The sequence below is a fragment of the Pygocentrus nattereri genome, chromosome 29, assembly GCF_015220715.1.
Source record: "Pygocentrus nattereri isolate fPygNat1 chromosome 29, fPygNat1.pri, whole genome shotgun sequence".
Lineage (NCBI taxonomy): Eukaryota > Metazoa > Chordata > Actinopteri > Characiformes > Serrasalmidae > Pygocentrus > Pygocentrus nattereri.
The window spans coordinates 1,739,788-1,759,787 of record NC_051239.1 but is presented as its reverse complement, the minus strand read 5'-3'; the positions used below and the strand labels follow the sequence as shown (position 1 = coordinate 1,759,787).

The window sequence follows — 20,000 nt, the reverse complement described above, 5'->3', positions numbered from 1 at the left end:
CACACACTCCAGCATTATTAGTAGCCTGACACTCACACACTTCAACAACAAAGAAAAAACACATTTCAAGTTCAAAAAAAAAAGAAAAACAAAGAAAAATAAAAGCCAAAAAGTCAAAATATTACATCAAAAGAAACAAAGACCGTCTCATGTGTGTTAAAGAAAAATTCCACCCACTTTTCAAAATTTCTGCATAATTCAGGTTGAGAATGTAATTCAGTGCCAGAGATGTAAACGTTGGTCGACTGCAGAAGCTCAAACAACACAAATACAGCCATTTCACTCACTATCCGGAACCACCAGTGAACCTACACGAGTCGTCTGAGTTTCATATGGGAGGCTGATGATGGTGAAATAGTGAAAAATCTAAAATAACACATTTTCTTTAGGGACTACTTTGCCTCACAATGCCTTCTTGTATCCCTCCACCATGAATGGACTTTAAAAATATGTTTTTAGGTCTACAATTTATCTTAAATCTATCATAAAACAATGTCTCAGACATCACGCAACATATTTATAACCATTTCATGTGGTAACTAGCTTTTAGAGGGGGACGTCTGGTTCCTATCACCACCACTTTGACCAGCTCTGACTCGGTGAGTTTATCTAGAACACACCAAACCTCCCTGTTGACCTCTTAGCCCTTTCATTATGGAGAAAGTTTGAAGAATCGGTGGAGTTCCACTTCAAGTGTACAAAAATTTGCGTGTTAAGACTCACACAAAAAAATAAAATCACACATCACAGATGTTTTCCAAATTGAAATGTTTTCCACTTGATCTCAACAAGATCCAGAAGACAGCGTTTAAAATCCTTTACAAGACAAAAAAAAAGCTCAAATCTAATGAAAAATATGTCCTTGGTTAATAACATTGCTATGATCATGATCAATATCATAAATCCAGTTGCAAAACTACCAAAATATACATTTTTGAACATTCCTTCCAATATTTTCTTTTCCGTAGAAAACGTATCATCTTAAATTCATCGTATCCTTTAAAAAACGACAAAAAAACAGTCCAAAAGTGTATCAAGGACACGTTATTATTATTATTATTATTGCTCCTGTAAAACGGTTAACGTCTAAAAAAATCACTCTACAAATGTAAACCTACAGTGTCTCGAGAAAAACACATGAATACATTTCTCATAACAAAAGAAAACAGCGTTTTTTAAAATTCCGATAAAAAGAAGAAACAGAAAGAATGAAGATATTTATAAGAGAAAAAAAAAACGTACAGCATCGTAACTTTTTTTTAAAAATGCCTTTCGTTTGAACCAGAAAATAATCTAAATATTTACATGCCCTTCCGTTACAGAGTGAGACAGACAGAGAGAGTGTTAGTAAAAGGTGACGTGAGAGAGATGCAGGAAACTCTACTGTAGTTTTTTTTTATGCTGTAAAAATGTGGGACTGGCTCAGGGCAGGCGTCGCCGTCCATCAGACCGGTCAGCTTTAGGAGAAAAAAACAAACAAAGTTTTTTTTTTTAAATGTCAAAAAATATTTCAGCATCAAGTCAATCTGGCAAAACAAGCGACACAACTGCAGATTTTCCAGAAAATTCCACTGTTTTGAGGGAGTAACAGTTCAATACGGTACAGGTTTAAAATTTAAGTGGGCGCTGATGATGTGGACACTCCCATGTCACTAGACTTTTATTCTGAAGAGTTGATAAATTCTAGAGTTTGTGATTTTTTTGGGGCTTTTATTTTGTTAGAATGAGGCACAGCAGGTGGTGAAAAAGTCCTCAGACTCAACCACTAAAAGTGCCGCATTAATAAATCTCAGGTAGTCCGTGGGCTGGGCTTGTTTCATTTTTACTTATGGTTTATCTATATATATATATAGATTTATATAATATTATATTTATATAATGGGCATCTTTTCTTGCTGTGTAACTGCTGGTCTACAGACTTGCTGGGTGAAGAGGGTCGGAACACACACTATGCTGCAGTGCATACTGGGGACTGTAGTGCATCTCAGGGCGAAAGGGGCTGATAAGAACAGAACATTTTAATAATTTGTGTCTGACTTGACCCACGGGCCTTGTGTTCGACACATGCGCTGGAGGATACAGTGCTGTTGCTCTAAAAGGTCACTTTACAGGAGAAGGAAAAAACCTGCTTCACTTTTAATGGAAGTCAATGGAACCAGACGGCTTTCCAAGTCTTTTTGTGCCGTTTCTTTTAGTCCACTCACCATGAAATTTACACACAATGTAAAGGCTTACAGGTATTTTCAAATTGTGTCAAAAAACTTAAAAATTACAAAAATTGAGTTACAATGTTTTCTTCTGAAGATCAAAAATCAACTTGAATCTAATTATAAGAGACCTAAAAATACCTGTGTGTTAACTACCGGGACTCTTATTCTAGCGTTTTCTGTCACACTTTCTCTGCCTTATATCTCACTGCAGTCGACACTTACCATCTCAGTGGTAGCCGTTTGTAAACGCTGTAGCGATCAGAGGACCCTGCAAGCAGAAAGAGACAAATGATATAAATATAAAGACACGATAGATATAATAGCAGCATCACCACAGTCCCAGGACTCTGTGTGTTCTTATTACCACCCGCTGCCTCATGAGTAAGAAACCTTTGTTAGAATTAGACAGATTTCTTGTTAAGAGATCTGTTTTACGTTATTGTGGAGATATAAAAGGCTCAAGTTGTTACACAAATGCCCCAAAAAAATGAATAATACAAAATTTTGAATTTCATCCAGCCATAAAATGGCACTCATGCATCTGCGTATCTTCTGTTTCATTAATAGAATCGATCTTAACGTAACGTCAACAGTTCAAAAGTTGTGGCGGGTCAAAATTTTTGCAGAGTATCTACCAGGACGCAAAGATGAATCGTTTTAGATCGTTATACGTGCAATTTTTTAACCCAATAACACAGAGCTGGTGAACTAACTGCCTGCAGATGCTTTAGATCAGTGGTCACCAGCCTTCCTCTTGGAGATCTACTTTCCTGCATAGTTTAGCTCCAAGCTGCCCCGCCCCTCAGGTACCACTATTGCATCTGATCAAGCCAATCAAGGACTTCTGAAGAAGGAAATTAGCTGGAGCAGGTGAGGCAGACGGTGGTTGGAACTGGATTCTGTAGGAAGATGGATCTCCGGACCAGCGCTGGTGGCCACTGAGTTAGACCAATCAGAAGCAATCATGTGCTGTGACATCACAACCACAACTAACAGGCAGTCTGGCCAGTGTTTGTGTCCGAAGCCAGAAAACCTGGATATTCTGGACTTCTTGGTTTACAGGATAGAAAATTACACTTAGATACTTTCCCCAAACACGGTTCAGCCCTTTACTGGACACATCCTGAAAGCATTACGCAAATCGGAGATGGTCAATCAGGAATACCGCCCCCTCACAAATCCAGCTCACGCACTGAGGAAGCTGAATTACCATGCCTGTGTTTGTGAGTGGACGCTCACCCCGAGGCTGTGGCTGAACCCGGTGCTGGGGGCAGGGCTTGCGGCGCTGATGTAGCTGCTGACTGTGGAGTCCTGGCTGGTTGTCCCATAAAGATCTGCCATTGGTCCAGGGCTGCTGGTGCTCAGGAAGCCAGCGGAGCGAGAGGGGGCGGAGCCTAGTCATACATAGATACATAGATAGATGGAAACGTTATTAATATTAAAGGAAACTGCAACAACATAACTGTACAAATCATACATACAGTAGATGTACACAGGGCTATGGGTTTAAAATGTGTGCTTGAATGACAGTGAATATATATTTACACGATCGTCATCCGTGAGATTTATTTTCAAAATAAACCAGAGAAATAATAAAGTCGATCAGAGTGCTTTGATCTGAAATGTGCCACTTTATACAACAGTCAGTTCCGGCCACGCGATTTTTCACAAATACTGTACCACTCTGCTGAGATGCTGTTGCTAAGCAACCACTCTGACAGCTGTAGGAGACGCTCGAGCCGTCTGAACGTTTTTCCTTCTAACTTCGCCACAAACAGAAAACGGACACTGCTAAGGTCACATCTGACCGACGGCCGATTTGGTCCGACTCTGAAGACGAGACGACACTAAATTCCCAAACTGTCGTCACCACTGAGCAGCTTTTCAGTCGGCAGCTGTGACAGAAGAACAGCTGAACAACCTGGAATCAGCCAGAAATGAACCCAACACCATTCGCCAAACTAAACGGGCTGTAAGAAGCTTTACAGACCGGCTGGAACAAAACAACATTAATACTGATCTGGACAAACTGACCAAACTGAGCTGAACCTGATATTGGCTCAGTTTTATGGCTCAGTCTGATTTGGTCCGACTCTGAAGATCAGACACGTCTGGCGAATGGTGTTGGGTTCATTTCTGGCTGATTCCAGGTTGTTCAGCTGTTCTTCTGTCACAGCTGCCGACTGAAAAGCTGCTCAGTGGAGACGACAGTTTGGGAATTTAGTGTAAGGAGCTGGAGAACGAACTGCCGGCTGAGCAGCGAGTGGGCGGAGCTCGTTACTCTGACGTAGCAACGAGCTGCTCGTTAAGGAGCTCTAATTAGGAGGAAGGAGCTGAACATTAAAACATATTAAAGCCGCGTTCACGGCCAGTTTATTCATTTCTTACTGTATTTATTTAACTGCTGTATTAAAGCAGTAGAGCACTCGAGGAGGGAGTTATCACCAATAACATCACGGCTGAGATGATCTACGGCCACCGGATCACAGCTGGGATGGTATTTCACGATAACTCCCTCCCTCTGTGTTCTACTGCTTATGCAGAGAAACTTTATGATTGCTGCGCTGTGCGGCAAAATAGTCCCCAAAGAAAACTCATTATTCCAGATTTTCCACTATTTTCCATCATCAACATTCCATATAAGCTCAGAAGACTCGTGTAGGTTCTCTGGTGGTTCTGGATGGTAAATAAAGTGTCTATATCTGTGTTGTCGTCATGGCGACGCCTGGTTCCCATCACCACCCCTGTAAAGACGTCTGAACCGCTTCACACCAAACCCTCTGAATCTCTCTATGCAGGAAATTTTGGAAAGTCGGTGGAATTCCCCTTTAATCGACCCAGTACCTGTGTTACAGAGCCTTCGGGCTGAAGGAGATCAAAGCTACAGAAGCCCCCTTTTTTACCCCTTTGCCTACATATATGTGGTTACACTGTCTGCACTGAGTCGTAGACGCAGCCTCAGAGGGTGAAACCACGCGCCCCGGATTGACCAGACAGGCCTGCGCTGTCTGCCTTTTCCTTTGAAGTCTGGAGCGAGAAAGTGAAAGCCGAGTGAGTTTCAGCACGAGTGGTGTGACCGAGTGTGACTGAGCACGTTTGGTCTTAAGGGAACAACAAAAAAACACAGAAAAGCCCACTGACCTCTGACCACAGCCGCTGCAGCTGCCGCTGCCGCCATCGGGTTGTACGCTGTCAGGGGGATCGCTGCACGCACACGCACACACACACACACACACGCACACGCACACACACACACACACACACAACCATTAATATACACTATTGATTTAATGATGGAATTGTTTTGATCAACAAACACAACCGGATGAACTGTTTAAACACAGCAAGCTTTTATTACCTGAATTTGATTTTGGCCAGAAATGTACACATTTATCACCACTGTTACAGTGACTGTGTTTTCTCACATATACAGCACACATTCTATATATATATTTATTTATATATGTCGCTCTTGTTGGAAAAAACCTTGTATCTCCAAAAGCGTGAGGAGAAGGAAAAAACCTGCTCTACTTTTAATGTAAGTCAATGGAACCGGACGTCTTTCCAAGCCATTCTGGGCCGTTTCTTTTGTTCCATTCTTCATGAAATTTACACACAATGTAAAGAACAACAGGCATTTTCAAATGAGTTAAACACTGAAAAATGACAAAAATAGAGAGGCTTTCTTCCCACAACAGTGATACGGAAAAATATCATCACCAATAAAATTAGATTTAAAAGGCTGTTTCTCCGAGCAATAAACATTTATTTGCTCATAAACGCACTAATTTGTGATCCATAAAACAGTGCATTAGTGCAAGTCCAGCATTAACTGTAGTTATTAACCATTACCTGCTTTATCTCAACTATATGCCATTATGTTAAATCAGGAATCTAGAACCAAACTGTTCTTTAAACTAGCTAAAGAACAGAAAACGCACCTTCACTGTATTTGTGGTTATTGGCGTTTATTATGATTATATATTGTGATTTTACAGATTTGCCAAGATAAATGGTCAAGCGCCAAAGGTTTTTCAGTCTTCTGTACATGGAGGGACGATGATTACCTAATATTTACAAATTTATATTGACACATTTGGTATATTTGATGTTCCTAAACACAGTAACTTACCACATTATCGGTTCCACTGGCCATATAGTATACAATAAAGACTGCAGTCCATCTCTGATACTCTGTTACCCTGTTCTTCAGTGGTCAGGACCCCCATGGACCCTCACAGAGCAGGTACTGTTTGGGTGGTGGGTCATTCTCAGCACTGCAGGAACACTGACGTGGTGTGTGTTGTGCTGGTATGAGTGGATCAGACCGTTTTTAAACACCTCAGTGTCGCTGCTGGACTCGAAACCGAAAACATCCAGCCGACAGCGTCCAGTGGGCAGCGTCCTGTGGGCAGCGTCCTGTGACCACTGATGAAGGACTAGAGGATGACCAACACAAACTGTGCAGCAGCAGATGAGCTGTCGTCTCTGACTTTACATCTACAAGGTGGACCGACAAGATAGGAGTGTCTAATAGAGTGGACAGTGAGTGGACACAGTGTTTAAAACTCCAGCAGCACTGCTGTGTCTGATCCACTCGCACCAGCACAACACACACTAACACACCACCACCACGTCAGTGTTACTGCAGTGCTGAGAATGACCCACCACCCAAACAGTACCTGCTCTGTGAGGGTCCATGGGGGTCCTGACCACTGAAGAACTGGGTAACAGAGTATCAGAGAAACAGATGGACTACAGTCTGTAATTACAGAGTGCAGTGATGAAGTGGACAATGAGCGCAGAAACGAGGAGGTGGTTTTAATGTGTGTGTGTGTGTGTGTGTGTGTGTGTGCGTGTGTGTGTGTGTTAGCGAGGTTAGCGTGCTTGTAAAGCTCAGAGAGGCACTGACCTGTGAGCTCAGGGGGGTGGGGTGAAGTCAGGAGGGGGGTCCTCTCTAAGTGGAATTCTAGAACAGAAACACACAAGAACTGTTTAAACACACACACACACACACACACACATACACACACACACACACACACACACACTACAAACTGGACATCTACTGTATTAATACATCACTCAGCTGCCTGGAAAAGAGGAATGTTACTCTATAACCCCCCCTGAGATTTACAAGCAACCTGTGTGTGAGCGACTGAGTGTGTGTGTGTGTGTGTGTGTGTGTGTAAAATGCTAATCATTTACTACTTGGTTACAATAACTAAGGTGGGAGTCACTAGAGTCAGTAGAGTCAGTAGAGTCACTATGATACCATCTTATCAGGACACAGTTGTGATATTTAAGCGTTTTTTGCTTGCAGGTTACGGTGAGTCTGTGACTATAAAGGGTGTATAAACAGTTTATTACTGGCTGACGGGTATGTAATATGCAGTATCTGAGTCTGAGGACTCAGTATTTATAATGTTTATATTGCTAGAGTTCAATATAATCAATACTCCACGCGCGACACGTGTAGATTATTCCTGAACTGTAGATTTTTGGACTGTTTTCCTGTTTATAACGTTTAATCGCTCTCACTTTTCATGCATCTTATGCCCCTTTTCTATTCGTACCTTCCTTCGCTGGATTCTTCTCTAAAACACTTTGAGCTGCATTTAATGTATGAAAAGTGCTGCATAAATAAAGACATTATTATTAATATTATTATTAGCAGTATGAAAGTTTATATTTTGATCTTTAATATTATGTATATTGTCTATACAGTAATAAGCCACAAACTGTAACCATGTTTACTAATTAATCACATTAATTAGCTTGTTAATTCATTCTCTTCTTCATCTGGAACGCCCTGCTGTCCTTTCCCTGCTGTAGCCCTGTGAATCTCCTCTGGACTGTTAATGCTCTTATTTTACAGGGTGCTGTTTTTCTGTGCGTTATAGGCGCTTATTAACGACGTTTAGGGTGTTTATTAATATGAACCATTAATAAAGGGTATTCTGGGTGTAAAGCAGCTATTTGTGAGATGCCAGGTGCTGTGGCACGCTGAGATTGACCGCTTTCAGCTTCTATACGAAAACTTTGGGTTCTTGACCAGAAAGCGAACTCTAGCACCATCTTGTGGACTAAGACAGCAACTGCTCAATAAATATAATGATCAGTGCTATTTACAGCCTGCTTATGAATGAACCCTCATCAAGCCAGAATCTCCTAAATAACTGACAGATCGTTAGTGCTTCGGTGAGCCACAGCGAGCGGTGCAGTATTTATTTGCTTATTTGGCGTTTTTGTGTGGTATCGTATGTCGTGATCTTGTGTACAGCCCCTTTTCACTGTATTCAGATACGGAATATCCACATTTTCTTTACTTTCTTATTAATATTTCAATAATAAAGGAATACTAGGAACAGTACTAAGCATCAGCTGTGCTTCATCAGTAGAGCTTCTATGATTAGGATGTTCCCACTGGTTAATAGAGGCAGTTAATTAGGCAGTGCATTATAATGGCCCTCTGTCCTGAAGAGCTCCTGAAGCTTATATAGAAAGAAAGGGTGACGTTTACCTGGGAACTGATACGTGTAGCCAGGAGTGAGGCTGGTGTAACTGCGGCCGGTGTACGTCGCCGCCTGGAAACCAGGATAACCTGAAAAAAAGGAGGAATAACAGCGGAAATATTAACAGTATTCAAACAGTATTTAATTTTATCGCTACTGGCACATTTTTCTACATCGTTTGAGCTCAGCTGCTGCCGTTTACACTCGACTGCTCGGAATAAATTCAGTTTATATGAAATTAATAAGGTCTGACATTAATAATATGAGTTGTAATATGTTTGATTTGTTCATATTGTATTGATATTTGCCACTCAGTGTTCCAGTGATGGCGCTGCCGCTTTTGTTTACCGCATTAAAGCCTAATCAGGTTTATTTAGATAAAAAATAACGTTACACGTGTAAATATCTGTGTCAATATTAGTGACCAGCTTGGGAAGGCAGAGGCCACGCCCACTTCATCCCTTAGTTGTGATGTCAGCACTTAAACCTTTCAGGCGTTTGAACCACGTTTGGACCAAAAGAGCTTAAATATGCGCTTTAAACAACAGCTTAGATCATAAAACGTTATTAGTACATTCATTATTTATAAACCTGATCTTCATACCAGAGCAGACACTCGGATGGTGTGATGAGTCCTGGGATAAATATACACACAGCGTCAGCGCAGCTTTACGGTCAACTGAACCCTTACACTGAGTGTTCTTGCTGAAAGGGCAACTTCACCACTTTTTCAAAATTTCTGCATAAGTAAGTGGTGAACAGAGTGACTCAAGAGTGGTTCACTATGCTTCACCAATGGGTTGCCATGACTACAACACTATCCGAAACCACTGCCTGGAATAATGAGTTTTCTTTGGGGACTATTTTGCCGCACAGCGCCCTGCACGTCTCCCTCCACCATGAATGGAGTTGAAGTTCTCTAAACTCTCATAAAACAGCGTCTCAGTCATCAGGCAGTGAATTCAGAACCAGTTCATGTAGGAACTTTCTGTAGGAGCTTTTAGAGGGACGTCTGGTTCCCATCACCACCACTGTGAGGAGCTTTTAGAGGGACGTCTGGTTCCCATCACCACCACTGAGAACAGCTCTTCACATTCACACGTGACTATAGTGTAAGTGCCATTAGAAACACTAGGTGGCAGCAAAGCATCGCTTTTCACTCCGGTCACTCCACTCTCATAATCCTCGTTCTCAAGTTTTTCGAAGCACGTGAATTACCCAGCATGCCTATGCCCAGCATGAAAGCGTCCATCCCGTATGGCATGACCCTCGCACGGCCCCTCGATGACCCTGCCGGTGACATCACTTCCTTAGGCTGGGCCTTCTTACACTCCACCTGTGGTCACCACAGAGAAAAACGAAATGAAAAAGAGGAACAATGGCTTTCGCCCACGCCTCCACGACGAAGGCAGAAACACAATAGAGGCCCAGCAGCCTCAAACCAGACCAACCAGTGCAAACTGAACCCTCACCATTTTATTGTTGATCTCGTGGAAGTGGATCTCGCACACTTTCTCCACCACGTCCTCGTTCTCGAATGTCACGAAGCCGAACCCTGGAGACACAGCGAACACGCTCAGACTGCAGAGCAGCGGAGAGCCCAAGCCTTAAAGGGCCACATCACGAAAAAACAGCAAAATTCCCCTCACTTTTCATGCCAAATGGAAACTAAGCTGCGCAGACTGCTCTGAATTCACTGCTTTTGTGACGTCACAAAAACCTGCACAGTTACATGTGTCCACCTATCCGGCCTACAGCGGTTTAGCCCCGCCCACTCGGTCATATGTGAGTCGTATAAGTTACGTGGTTATAAGTTATCTATGCGTGTTTCAGCCTGGACTGCTTTTTGAACCAGGCACAAATACAAGGCAGCCAATCGGAACAGAGCTCATTTACATATATCAGTCTTAAAGGTACAACATCGAATGTTGTTTTAGAACTAAAATCTTCTCTAAACTCTCATAAAACAGAGTCTCAGTCATCAGGCAGTGAATTCAGAACCAGTTCATGTAGGAACTTTCTGTAGGAGCTTTTAGAGGGGGACGCCTGGTTCCTATCACCACCACTATGAGCTGTTCTGACTCGGTCAGTTTATCTAGAACAGACCAAACCGCTCTGACATACATACACGCTTACTAAGCCTTCAAAACTCTTCTTTTGTGATGTCACAAAAACCAGCACGGTTGCAAATATTCAGCCTACAGAAGTTTAGCTCCACCCACTAAGTTATAAGAAGTTATAAGGACAGTTTTAGCCTGAACTGCTTTTTTTTAACAAAGCAAAATACAGGACAGCCAATCAGAACAGAGCTCATTTACATATATCAGCCTTAAAGGTATAGTACCAGTAGCAGTGTAATTGGATATGATAAAGGGATATGGATCAGTTGGAAAAGTGAATTATGAATGTTTTCAGTGCTTAAAAATACACAAACATCACTGGAAAATTTTAAACATAACAAAATGGATAGAATATCTGCCCTTTAAAGACGTGGCAGCCGCTGCTGCTGTTGTTAGCCATGTGATGTCACGTCAGGGGTGTGACGATTCACTGCATTCATAACTCGATTTGATTTGTTTTGATTTTGTAGATATTTTTGATATTTTAATCTGCCTTACATGTTCATGTTTTCATTTTCAGCTTATTAGATCATCTGGTATTGCAAAAGTACAATGTTTAAAACCAAAGCTGTGTTTATGGCCTGTTTCTGTGTCTCCGCAGTGCCAAAAGCCTCAGGCTGAACTGGGTGTTCACCAGCGCTCTGCAAAGCTTGTCCAGCCTCACAACAGGCACTACGTAACGGGGCGGAGCTCGAGTAGGTCAGCTGAAGCGTGGACCCACACACGGCGCTCAGACTTTAGTGGGTTAAACGAGGGCTCTGAGTTCAGAAGGTCCCCTTTATGACAGTCTTATCCGCCTCATCTGTCCCTCTCTCCGGGCCCCTCCCCCCTCCTGTCCTAATCGATCAGCTGTGGGACGGAAGCAGGAGGGGGGGAGGGGCTTAACGAGGGTTTAGCCTAAAACCCCCCCAACGATTAACGAACCCCCTAATTACCCCGCCTCCCTCCTCACCTAACGCTTATCCTACTGAGAGATAAAGAGAGAGAGAGAGAGAGAGAGAGAGAGAGTACGGGTCAGAGTGACTCACCTCTGTGTCTGTTGGTGGTCTTATCAAACATAAGCATGGCATCATCCACCTACAGGAAACAGAAACAGAGAGAGAGAGAGAGAGAGAGAGAGAGAGAGAGAGAGACAGAGAGAGAGAGAGAGAGAGATTAATTAGACCATAAACCCTCCTCACTGATACACACTGCAGAACATCCTGTACAACATACTGTCCTTACCCACACTGCACTGCACTCTAATATTACACCTCATTATATAGACTGTACAGCACTGCCCTTACCCACACTGCACTGCACTCTAATATTACACCTCATTATATAGACTGTACAGCACTGCCCTTACCCACACTGCACTGCACTCTAATATTACACCTCATTATATAGACTGTACAGCGCTGCCCTTACTCACACTGCACTGCACTCTAATATTACACCTCATTATATAGACTGTACAGCACCGCCCTTACCCACACTGCACTGCACTCTAATATTACACCTCATTATATAGACTGTACAGCACTGCCCTTACTCACACTGCACTGCAGTCTAATATTACACCTCATTATATAGACTGTACAGCGTTGCCCTTACCCACCCTGCACTGCACTCTAATATTACACCTCATTATATAGACTGTACAGCACTGCCCTTACTCACACTGCACTGCACTCTAATATTACACCTCATTATATAGACTGTACAGCGCTGCCCTTACTCACACTGCACTGCACTCTAATATTACACCTCATTATATAGACTGTACAGCACTGCCCTTACCCACACTGCACTGCACTCTAATATTACACCTCATTATATAGACTGTACAGCGCTGCCCTTACTCACACTGCACTGCACTCTAATATTACACCTCATTATATAGACTGTACAGCACCGCCCTTACCCACACTGCACTGCACTCTAATATTACACCTCATTATATAGACTGTACAGCACTGCCCTTACTCACACTGCACTGCAGTCTAATATTACACCTCATTATATAGACTGTACAGCGTTGCCCTTACCCACCCTGCACTGCACTCTAATATTACACCTCATTATATAGACTGTACAGCACTGCCCTTACTCACACTGCACTGCACTCTAATATTACACCTCATTATATAGACTGTACAGCGCTGCCCTTACTCACACTGCACTGCACTCTAATATTACACCTCATTATATAGACTGTACAGCACCGCCCTTACCCACACTGCACTGCACTCTAATATTACACCTCATTATATAGACTGTACAGCACTGCCCTTACCCACACTGCACTGCACTCTAATATTACACCTCATTATATAGACTGTACAGCACTGCCCTTACTCACACTGCACTGCACTCTAATATTACACCTCATTATATAGACTGTACAGCACTGCCCTTACTCACACTGCACTGCACTCTAATATTACACCTCATTATATAGACTGTACAGCACTGCCCTTACCCACACTGCACTGCACTCTAATATTACACCTCATTATATAGACTGTACAGCACTGCCCTTACCCACACTGCACTGCACTCTAATATTACACCTCATTATATAGACTGTACAGCACTGCCCTTACTCACACTGCACTGCACTCTAATATTACACCTCATTATATAGACTGTACAGCACTGCCCTTACTCACACTGCACTGCACTCTAATATTACACCTCATTATATAGACTGTACAGCGTTGCCCTTACTCACACTGCACTGCACTCTAATATTACACCTCATTATATAGACTGTACAGCGCTGCCCTTACTCACACTGCACTCTAATATTATACCTCATTATATAGACTGTACAGCACTGCCCTTACTCACACTGCACTCTAATATTACACCTCATTATATAGACTGTACAGCACTGCCCTTACCCACACTGCACTGCACTCTAATATTACACCTCATTATATAGACTGTACAGCACTGCCCTTACCCACACTGCACTGCACTCTAATATTACACCTCATTATATAGACTGTACAGCACTGCCCTTACCCACACTGCACTGCACTCTAATATTACACCTCATTATATAGACTGTACAGCACCGCCCTTACTCACACTGCACTGCACTCTAATATTACACCTCATTATATAGACTGTACAGCACTGCCCTTACCCACACTGCACTGCACTCTAATATTACACCTCATTATATAGACTGTACAGCACTGCCCTTACCCACACTGCACTGCACTCTAATATTACACCTCATTATATAGACTGTACAGCACTGCCCTTACTCACACTGCACTGCACTCTAATATTACACCTCATTATATAGACTGTACAGCACTGCCCTTACTCACACTGCACTGCACTCTAATATTACACCTCATTATATAGACTGTACAGCGTTGCCCTTACTCACACTACACTGCTCTCTAATATTACACCTCATTATATAGACTGTACAGCACCGCCCTTACACACACTGCACTGCACTCTAATATTACACCTCATTATATAGACTGTACAGCGCTGCCCTTACTCACACTGCACTGCACTCTAATATTACACCTCATTATATAGACTGTACAGCACTGCCCTTACTCACACTGCACTGCACGCTAATATTACACCTCATTATATAGACTGTACAGCGCTGCCCTTACTCACACTGCACTGCACTCTAATATTACACCTCATTATATAGACTGTACAGCGTTGCCCTTACTCACACTGCACTCTAATATTACATCTCATTATATAGACTGTACAGCACCGCCCTTACCCACACTGCACTGCACTCTAATATTACACCTCATTATATAGACTGTACAGCACTGCCCTTACCCACACTGCACTGCACTCTAATATTACACCTCATTATATAGACTGTACAGCGTTGCCCTTACTCACACTGCACTCTAATATTACACCTTATTATATAGACTGTACAGCGCCGCCCTTTCTCACACTGCACTGCACTCTAATATTACACCTCATTATATAGACTGTACAGCACTGCCCTTACTCACACTGCACTGCACTCTAATATTACACCTCATTATATAGACTGTACAGCACTGCCTTTACTCACACTGCACTGCACTCTAATATTACACCTCATTATATAGACTGTACAGCGCTGCCCTTACTCACACTGCACTCTAATATTACACCTCATTATATAGACTGTACAGCGCTGCGCTTACCCACACTGCACTGCTCTCTAATATTACACCTCATTATATAGACTGTACAGCGTTGCCCTTACCCACCCTGCACTGCACTCTAATATTACACCTCATTATATAGACTGTACAGCGCTGCCCTTACTCACACTGCACTGCTCTCTAATATTACACCTCATTATATAGACTGTACAGCACTGCCCTTACTCACACTGCACTCTAATATTACACCTCATTATATAGACTGTACAGCACTGCCTTTACTCACACTGCACTGCACTCTAATATTACACCTCATTATATAGACTGTACAGCGCTGCGCTTACCCACACTGCACTGCTCTCTAATATTACACCTCATTATATAGACTGTACAGCGTTGCCCTTACCCACCCTGCACTGCACTCTAATATTACACCTCATTATATAGACTGTACAGCACTGCCCTTACCCACACTGCACTGCACTCTAATATTACACCTCATTATATAGACTGTACAGCGTTGCCCTTACCCACCCTGCACTGCACTCTAATATTACACCTCATTATATAGACTGTACAGCACTGCCCTTACCCACACTGCACTGCACTCTAATATTACACCTCATTATATAGACTGTACAGCGTTGCCCTTACCCACCCTGCACTGCACTCTAATATTACACCTCATTATATAGACTGTACAGCACTGCGCTTACCCACACTGCACTGCTCTCTAATATTACACCTCATTATATAGACTGTACAGCGTTGCCCTTACCCACCCTGCACTGCACTCTAATATTACACCTCATTATATAGACTGTACAGCGCTGCCCTTACTCACACTGCACTCTAATATTACACCTCATTATATAGACTGTACAGCACCGCCCTTACTCACACTGCACTCTAATATTACACCTCATTATATAGACTGTACAGCGTTGCCCTTACTCACACTGCACTGCACTCTAATATTACACCTCATTATATAGACTGTACAGCGCTGCCCTTACTCACACTGCACTCTAATATTATACCTCATTATATAGACTGTACAGCACTGCCCTTACTCACACTGCACTCTAATATTACACCTCATTATATAGACTGTACAGCACTGCCCTTACCCACACTGCACTGCTCTCTAATATTACACCTCATTATATAGACTGTACAGCGTTGCCCTTACCACCCTGCACTGCACTCTAATATTACACCTCATTATATAGACTGTACAGCGCTGCGCTTACCCACACTGCACTGCTCTCTAATATTACACCTCATTATATAGACTGTACAGCGTTGCCCTTACCCACCCTGCACTGCACTCTAATATTACACCTCATTATATAGACTGTACAGCACTGCCCTTACTCACACTGCACTGCACTCTAATATTATACCTCATTATATAGACTGTACAGCGTTGCCCTTACCCACCCTGCACTGCACTCTAATATTACACCTCATTATATAGACTGTACAGCACTGCCCTTACCCACACTGCACTGCACTCTAATATTACACCTCATTATATAGACTGTACAGCGTTGCCCTTACCCACCCTGCACTGCACTCTAATATTACACCTCATTATATACACTGTACAGCACTGCCCTTACCCACACTGCACTGCTCTCTAATATTACACCTCATTATATAGACTGTACAGCGTTGCCCTTACCCACCCTGCACTGCACTCTAATATTATACCTCATTATATAGACTGTACAGCACTGCCCTTACTCACACTGCACTCTAATATTACACCTCATTATATAGACTGTACAGCGCCGCCCTTACTCACACTGCACTGCTCTCTAATATTACACCTCATTATATAGACTGTACAGCACTGCCCTTACCCACACTGCACTGCACTCTAATATTACACCTCATTATATAGACTGTACAGCGTTGCCCTTACCCACACTGCACTCTAATATTACACCTCATTATATAGACTGTACAGCACTGCCCTTACCCACACTGCACTGCACTCTAATATTACACCTCATTATATAGACTGTACAGCACTGCCCTTACTCACACTGCACTGCTCTCTAATATTACACCTCATTATATAGACTGTACAGCGTTGCCCTTACCCACCCTGCACTGCACTCTAATATTACACCTCATTATATAGACTGTACAGCACCGCCCTTACTCACACTGCACTCTAATATTACACCTCATTATATAGACTGTACAGCACTGTCCTTACCCACACTGCACTGCACTCTAATATTACACCTCATTATATAGACTGTACAGCGCTGCCCTTACTCACACTGCACTCTAATATTATACCTCATTATATAGACTGTACAGCACTGCCCTTACTCACACTGCACTCTAATATTACACCTCATTATATAGACTGTACAGCGCCGCCCTTACTCACACTGCATTGCTCTCTAATATTACACCTCATTATATAGACTGTACAGCACTGCCCTTACCCACACTGCACTGCACTCTAATATTACACCTCATTATATAGACTGTACAGCGTTGCCCTTACCCACCCTGCACTGCACTCTAATATTACACCTCATTATATAGACTGTACAGCACTGCCCTTACCCACACTGCACTGCACTCTAATATTACACCTCATTATATAGACTGTACAGCGTTGCCCTTACCCACCCTGCACTGCACTCTAATATTACACCTCATTATATAGACTGTACAGCACTGCGCTTACCCACACTGCACTGCTCTCTAATATTACACCTCATTATATAGACTGTACAGCGTTGCCCTTACCCACCCTGCACTGCACTCTAATATTACACCTCATTATATAGACTGTACAGCGCTGCCCTTACTCACACTGCACTCTAATATTACACCTCATTATATAGACTGTACAGCACCGCCCTTACTCACACTGCACTCTAATATTACACCTCATTATATAGACTGTACAGCGTTGCCCTTACTCACACTGCACTGCACTCTAATATTACACCTCATTATATAGACTGTACAGCGCTGCCCTTACCCACACTGCACTGCTCTCTAATATTACACCTCATTATATAGACTGTACAGCGTTGCCCTTACCCACCCTGCACTGCACTCTAATATTACACCTCATTATATAGACTGTACAGCGCTGCCCTTACTCACACTGCACTCTAATATTACACCTCATTATATAGACTGTACAGCACCGCCCTTACTCACACTGCACTCTAATATTACACCTCATTATATAGACTGTACAGCGTTGCCCTTACTCACACTGCACTGCACTCTAATATTACACCTCATTATATAGACTGTACAGCGCTGCCCTTACTCACACTGCACTCTAATATTATACCTCATTATATAGACTGTACAGCACTGCCCTTACTCACACTGCACTCTAATATTACACCTCATTATATAGACTGTACAGCACTGCCCTTACCCACACTGCACTGCTCTCTAATATTACACCTCATTATATAGACTGTACAGCGTTGCCCTTACCCACACTGCACTGCACTCTAATATTACACCTCATTATATAGACTGTACAGCGCTGCCCTTACTCACACTGCACTCTAATATTATACCTCATTATATAGACTGTACAGCACTGCCCTTACTCACACTGCACTCTAATATTACACCTCATTATATAGACTGTACAGCACTGCCCTTACCCACACTGCACTGCTCTCTAATATTACACCTCATTATATAGACTGTACAGCGTTGCCCTTACCCACCCTGCACTGCACTCTAATATTACACCTCATTATATAGACTGTACAGCGCTGCGCTTACCCACACTGCACTGCTCTCTAATATTACACCTCATTATATAGACTGTACAGCGTTGCCCTTACCCACCCTGCACTGCACTCTAATATTACACCTCATTATATAGACTGTACAGCACTGCCCTTACTCACACTGCACTGCACTCTAATATTATACCTCATTATATAGACTGTACAGCGTTGCCCTTACCCACCCTGCACTGCACTCTAATATTACACCTCATTATATAGACTGTACAGCACTGCCCTTACCCACACTGCACTGCACTCTAATATTACACCTCATTATATAGACTGTACAGCGTTGCCCTTACCCACCCTGCACTGCACTCTAATATTACACCTCATTATATACACTGTACAGCACTGCCCTTACCCACACTGCACTGCTCTCTAATATTACACCTCATTATATAGACTGTACAGCGTTGCCCTTACCCACCCTGCACTGCACTCTAATATTATACCTCATTATATAGACTGTACAGCGCTGCCCTTACTCACACTGCACTCTAATATTACACCTCATTATATAGACTGTACAGCACCGCCCTTACTCACACTGCACTCTAATATTACACCTCATTATATAGACTGTACAGCACCGCCCTTACTCACACTGCACTGCACTCTAATATTACACCTCATTATATAGACTGTACAGCGTTGCCCTTACCCACACTGCACTCTAATATTACACCTCATTATATAGACTGTACAGCACTGCCCTTACCCACACTGCACTGCACTCTAATATTACACCTCATTATATAGACTGTACAGCACTGCCCTTACTCACACTGCACTGCTCTCTAATATTACACCTCATTATATAGACTGTACAGCGTTGCCCTTACCCACCCTGCACTGCACTCTAATATTACACCTCATTATATAGACTGTACAGCACCGCCCTTACTCACACTGCACTCTAATATTACACCTCATTATATAGACTGTACAGCACTGTCCTTACCCACACTGCACTGCACTCTAATATTACACCTCATTATATAGACTGTACAGCGCTGCCCTTACTCACACTGCACTCTAATATTATACCTCATTATATAGACTGTACAGCACTGCCCTTACTCACACTGCACTCTAATATTACACCTCATTATATAGACTGTACAGCGCCGCCCTTACTCACACTGCATTGCTCTCTAATATTACACCTCATTATATAGACTGTACAGCACTGCCCTTACTCACACTGCACTGCACT

The 20,000-nt window shown here is 42.7% G+C and overlaps 1 protein-coding gene across 2 annotated transcripts in view; it reads right to left on the bottom strand.

Moving 5' to 3' along the window:
• Positions 1–492: 492 nt before the first annotated feature.
• msi1b (musashi RNA binding protein 1b) overlaps positions 493–20,000 on the bottom strand; it is a 47,202-nt gene continuing 27,694 nt past the window's right edge. Inside the window, exons 7-15 of one of the 2 annotated variants that reach the window (XM_017688385.2) lie at positions 11,874–11,922; positions 10,198–10,280; positions 9,944–10,061; positions 8,734–8,814; positions 7,123–7,179; positions 5,352–5,414; positions 3,450–3,604; positions 2,433–2,478; positions 493–1,457 (exon numbers count right to left, since the gene is read on the bottom strand). In XM_017688385.2, coding sequence (XP_017543874.1) covers positions 2,437–2,478; positions 3,450–3,604; positions 5,352–5,414; positions 7,123–7,179; positions 8,734–8,814; positions 9,944–10,061; positions 10,198–10,280; positions 11,874–11,922 — 648 coding nt within the window. In that variant the 3' untranslated portion in view covers positions 493–1,457; positions 2,433–2,436. The remainder of the gene's footprint in view (positions 1,458–2,432; positions 2,479–3,449; positions 3,605–5,351; positions 5,415–7,122; positions 7,180–8,733; positions 8,815–9,943; positions 10,062–10,197; positions 10,281–11,873; positions 11,923–20,000) is intronic. The other variant, XM_017688387.2, reaches the window with a different exon arrangement.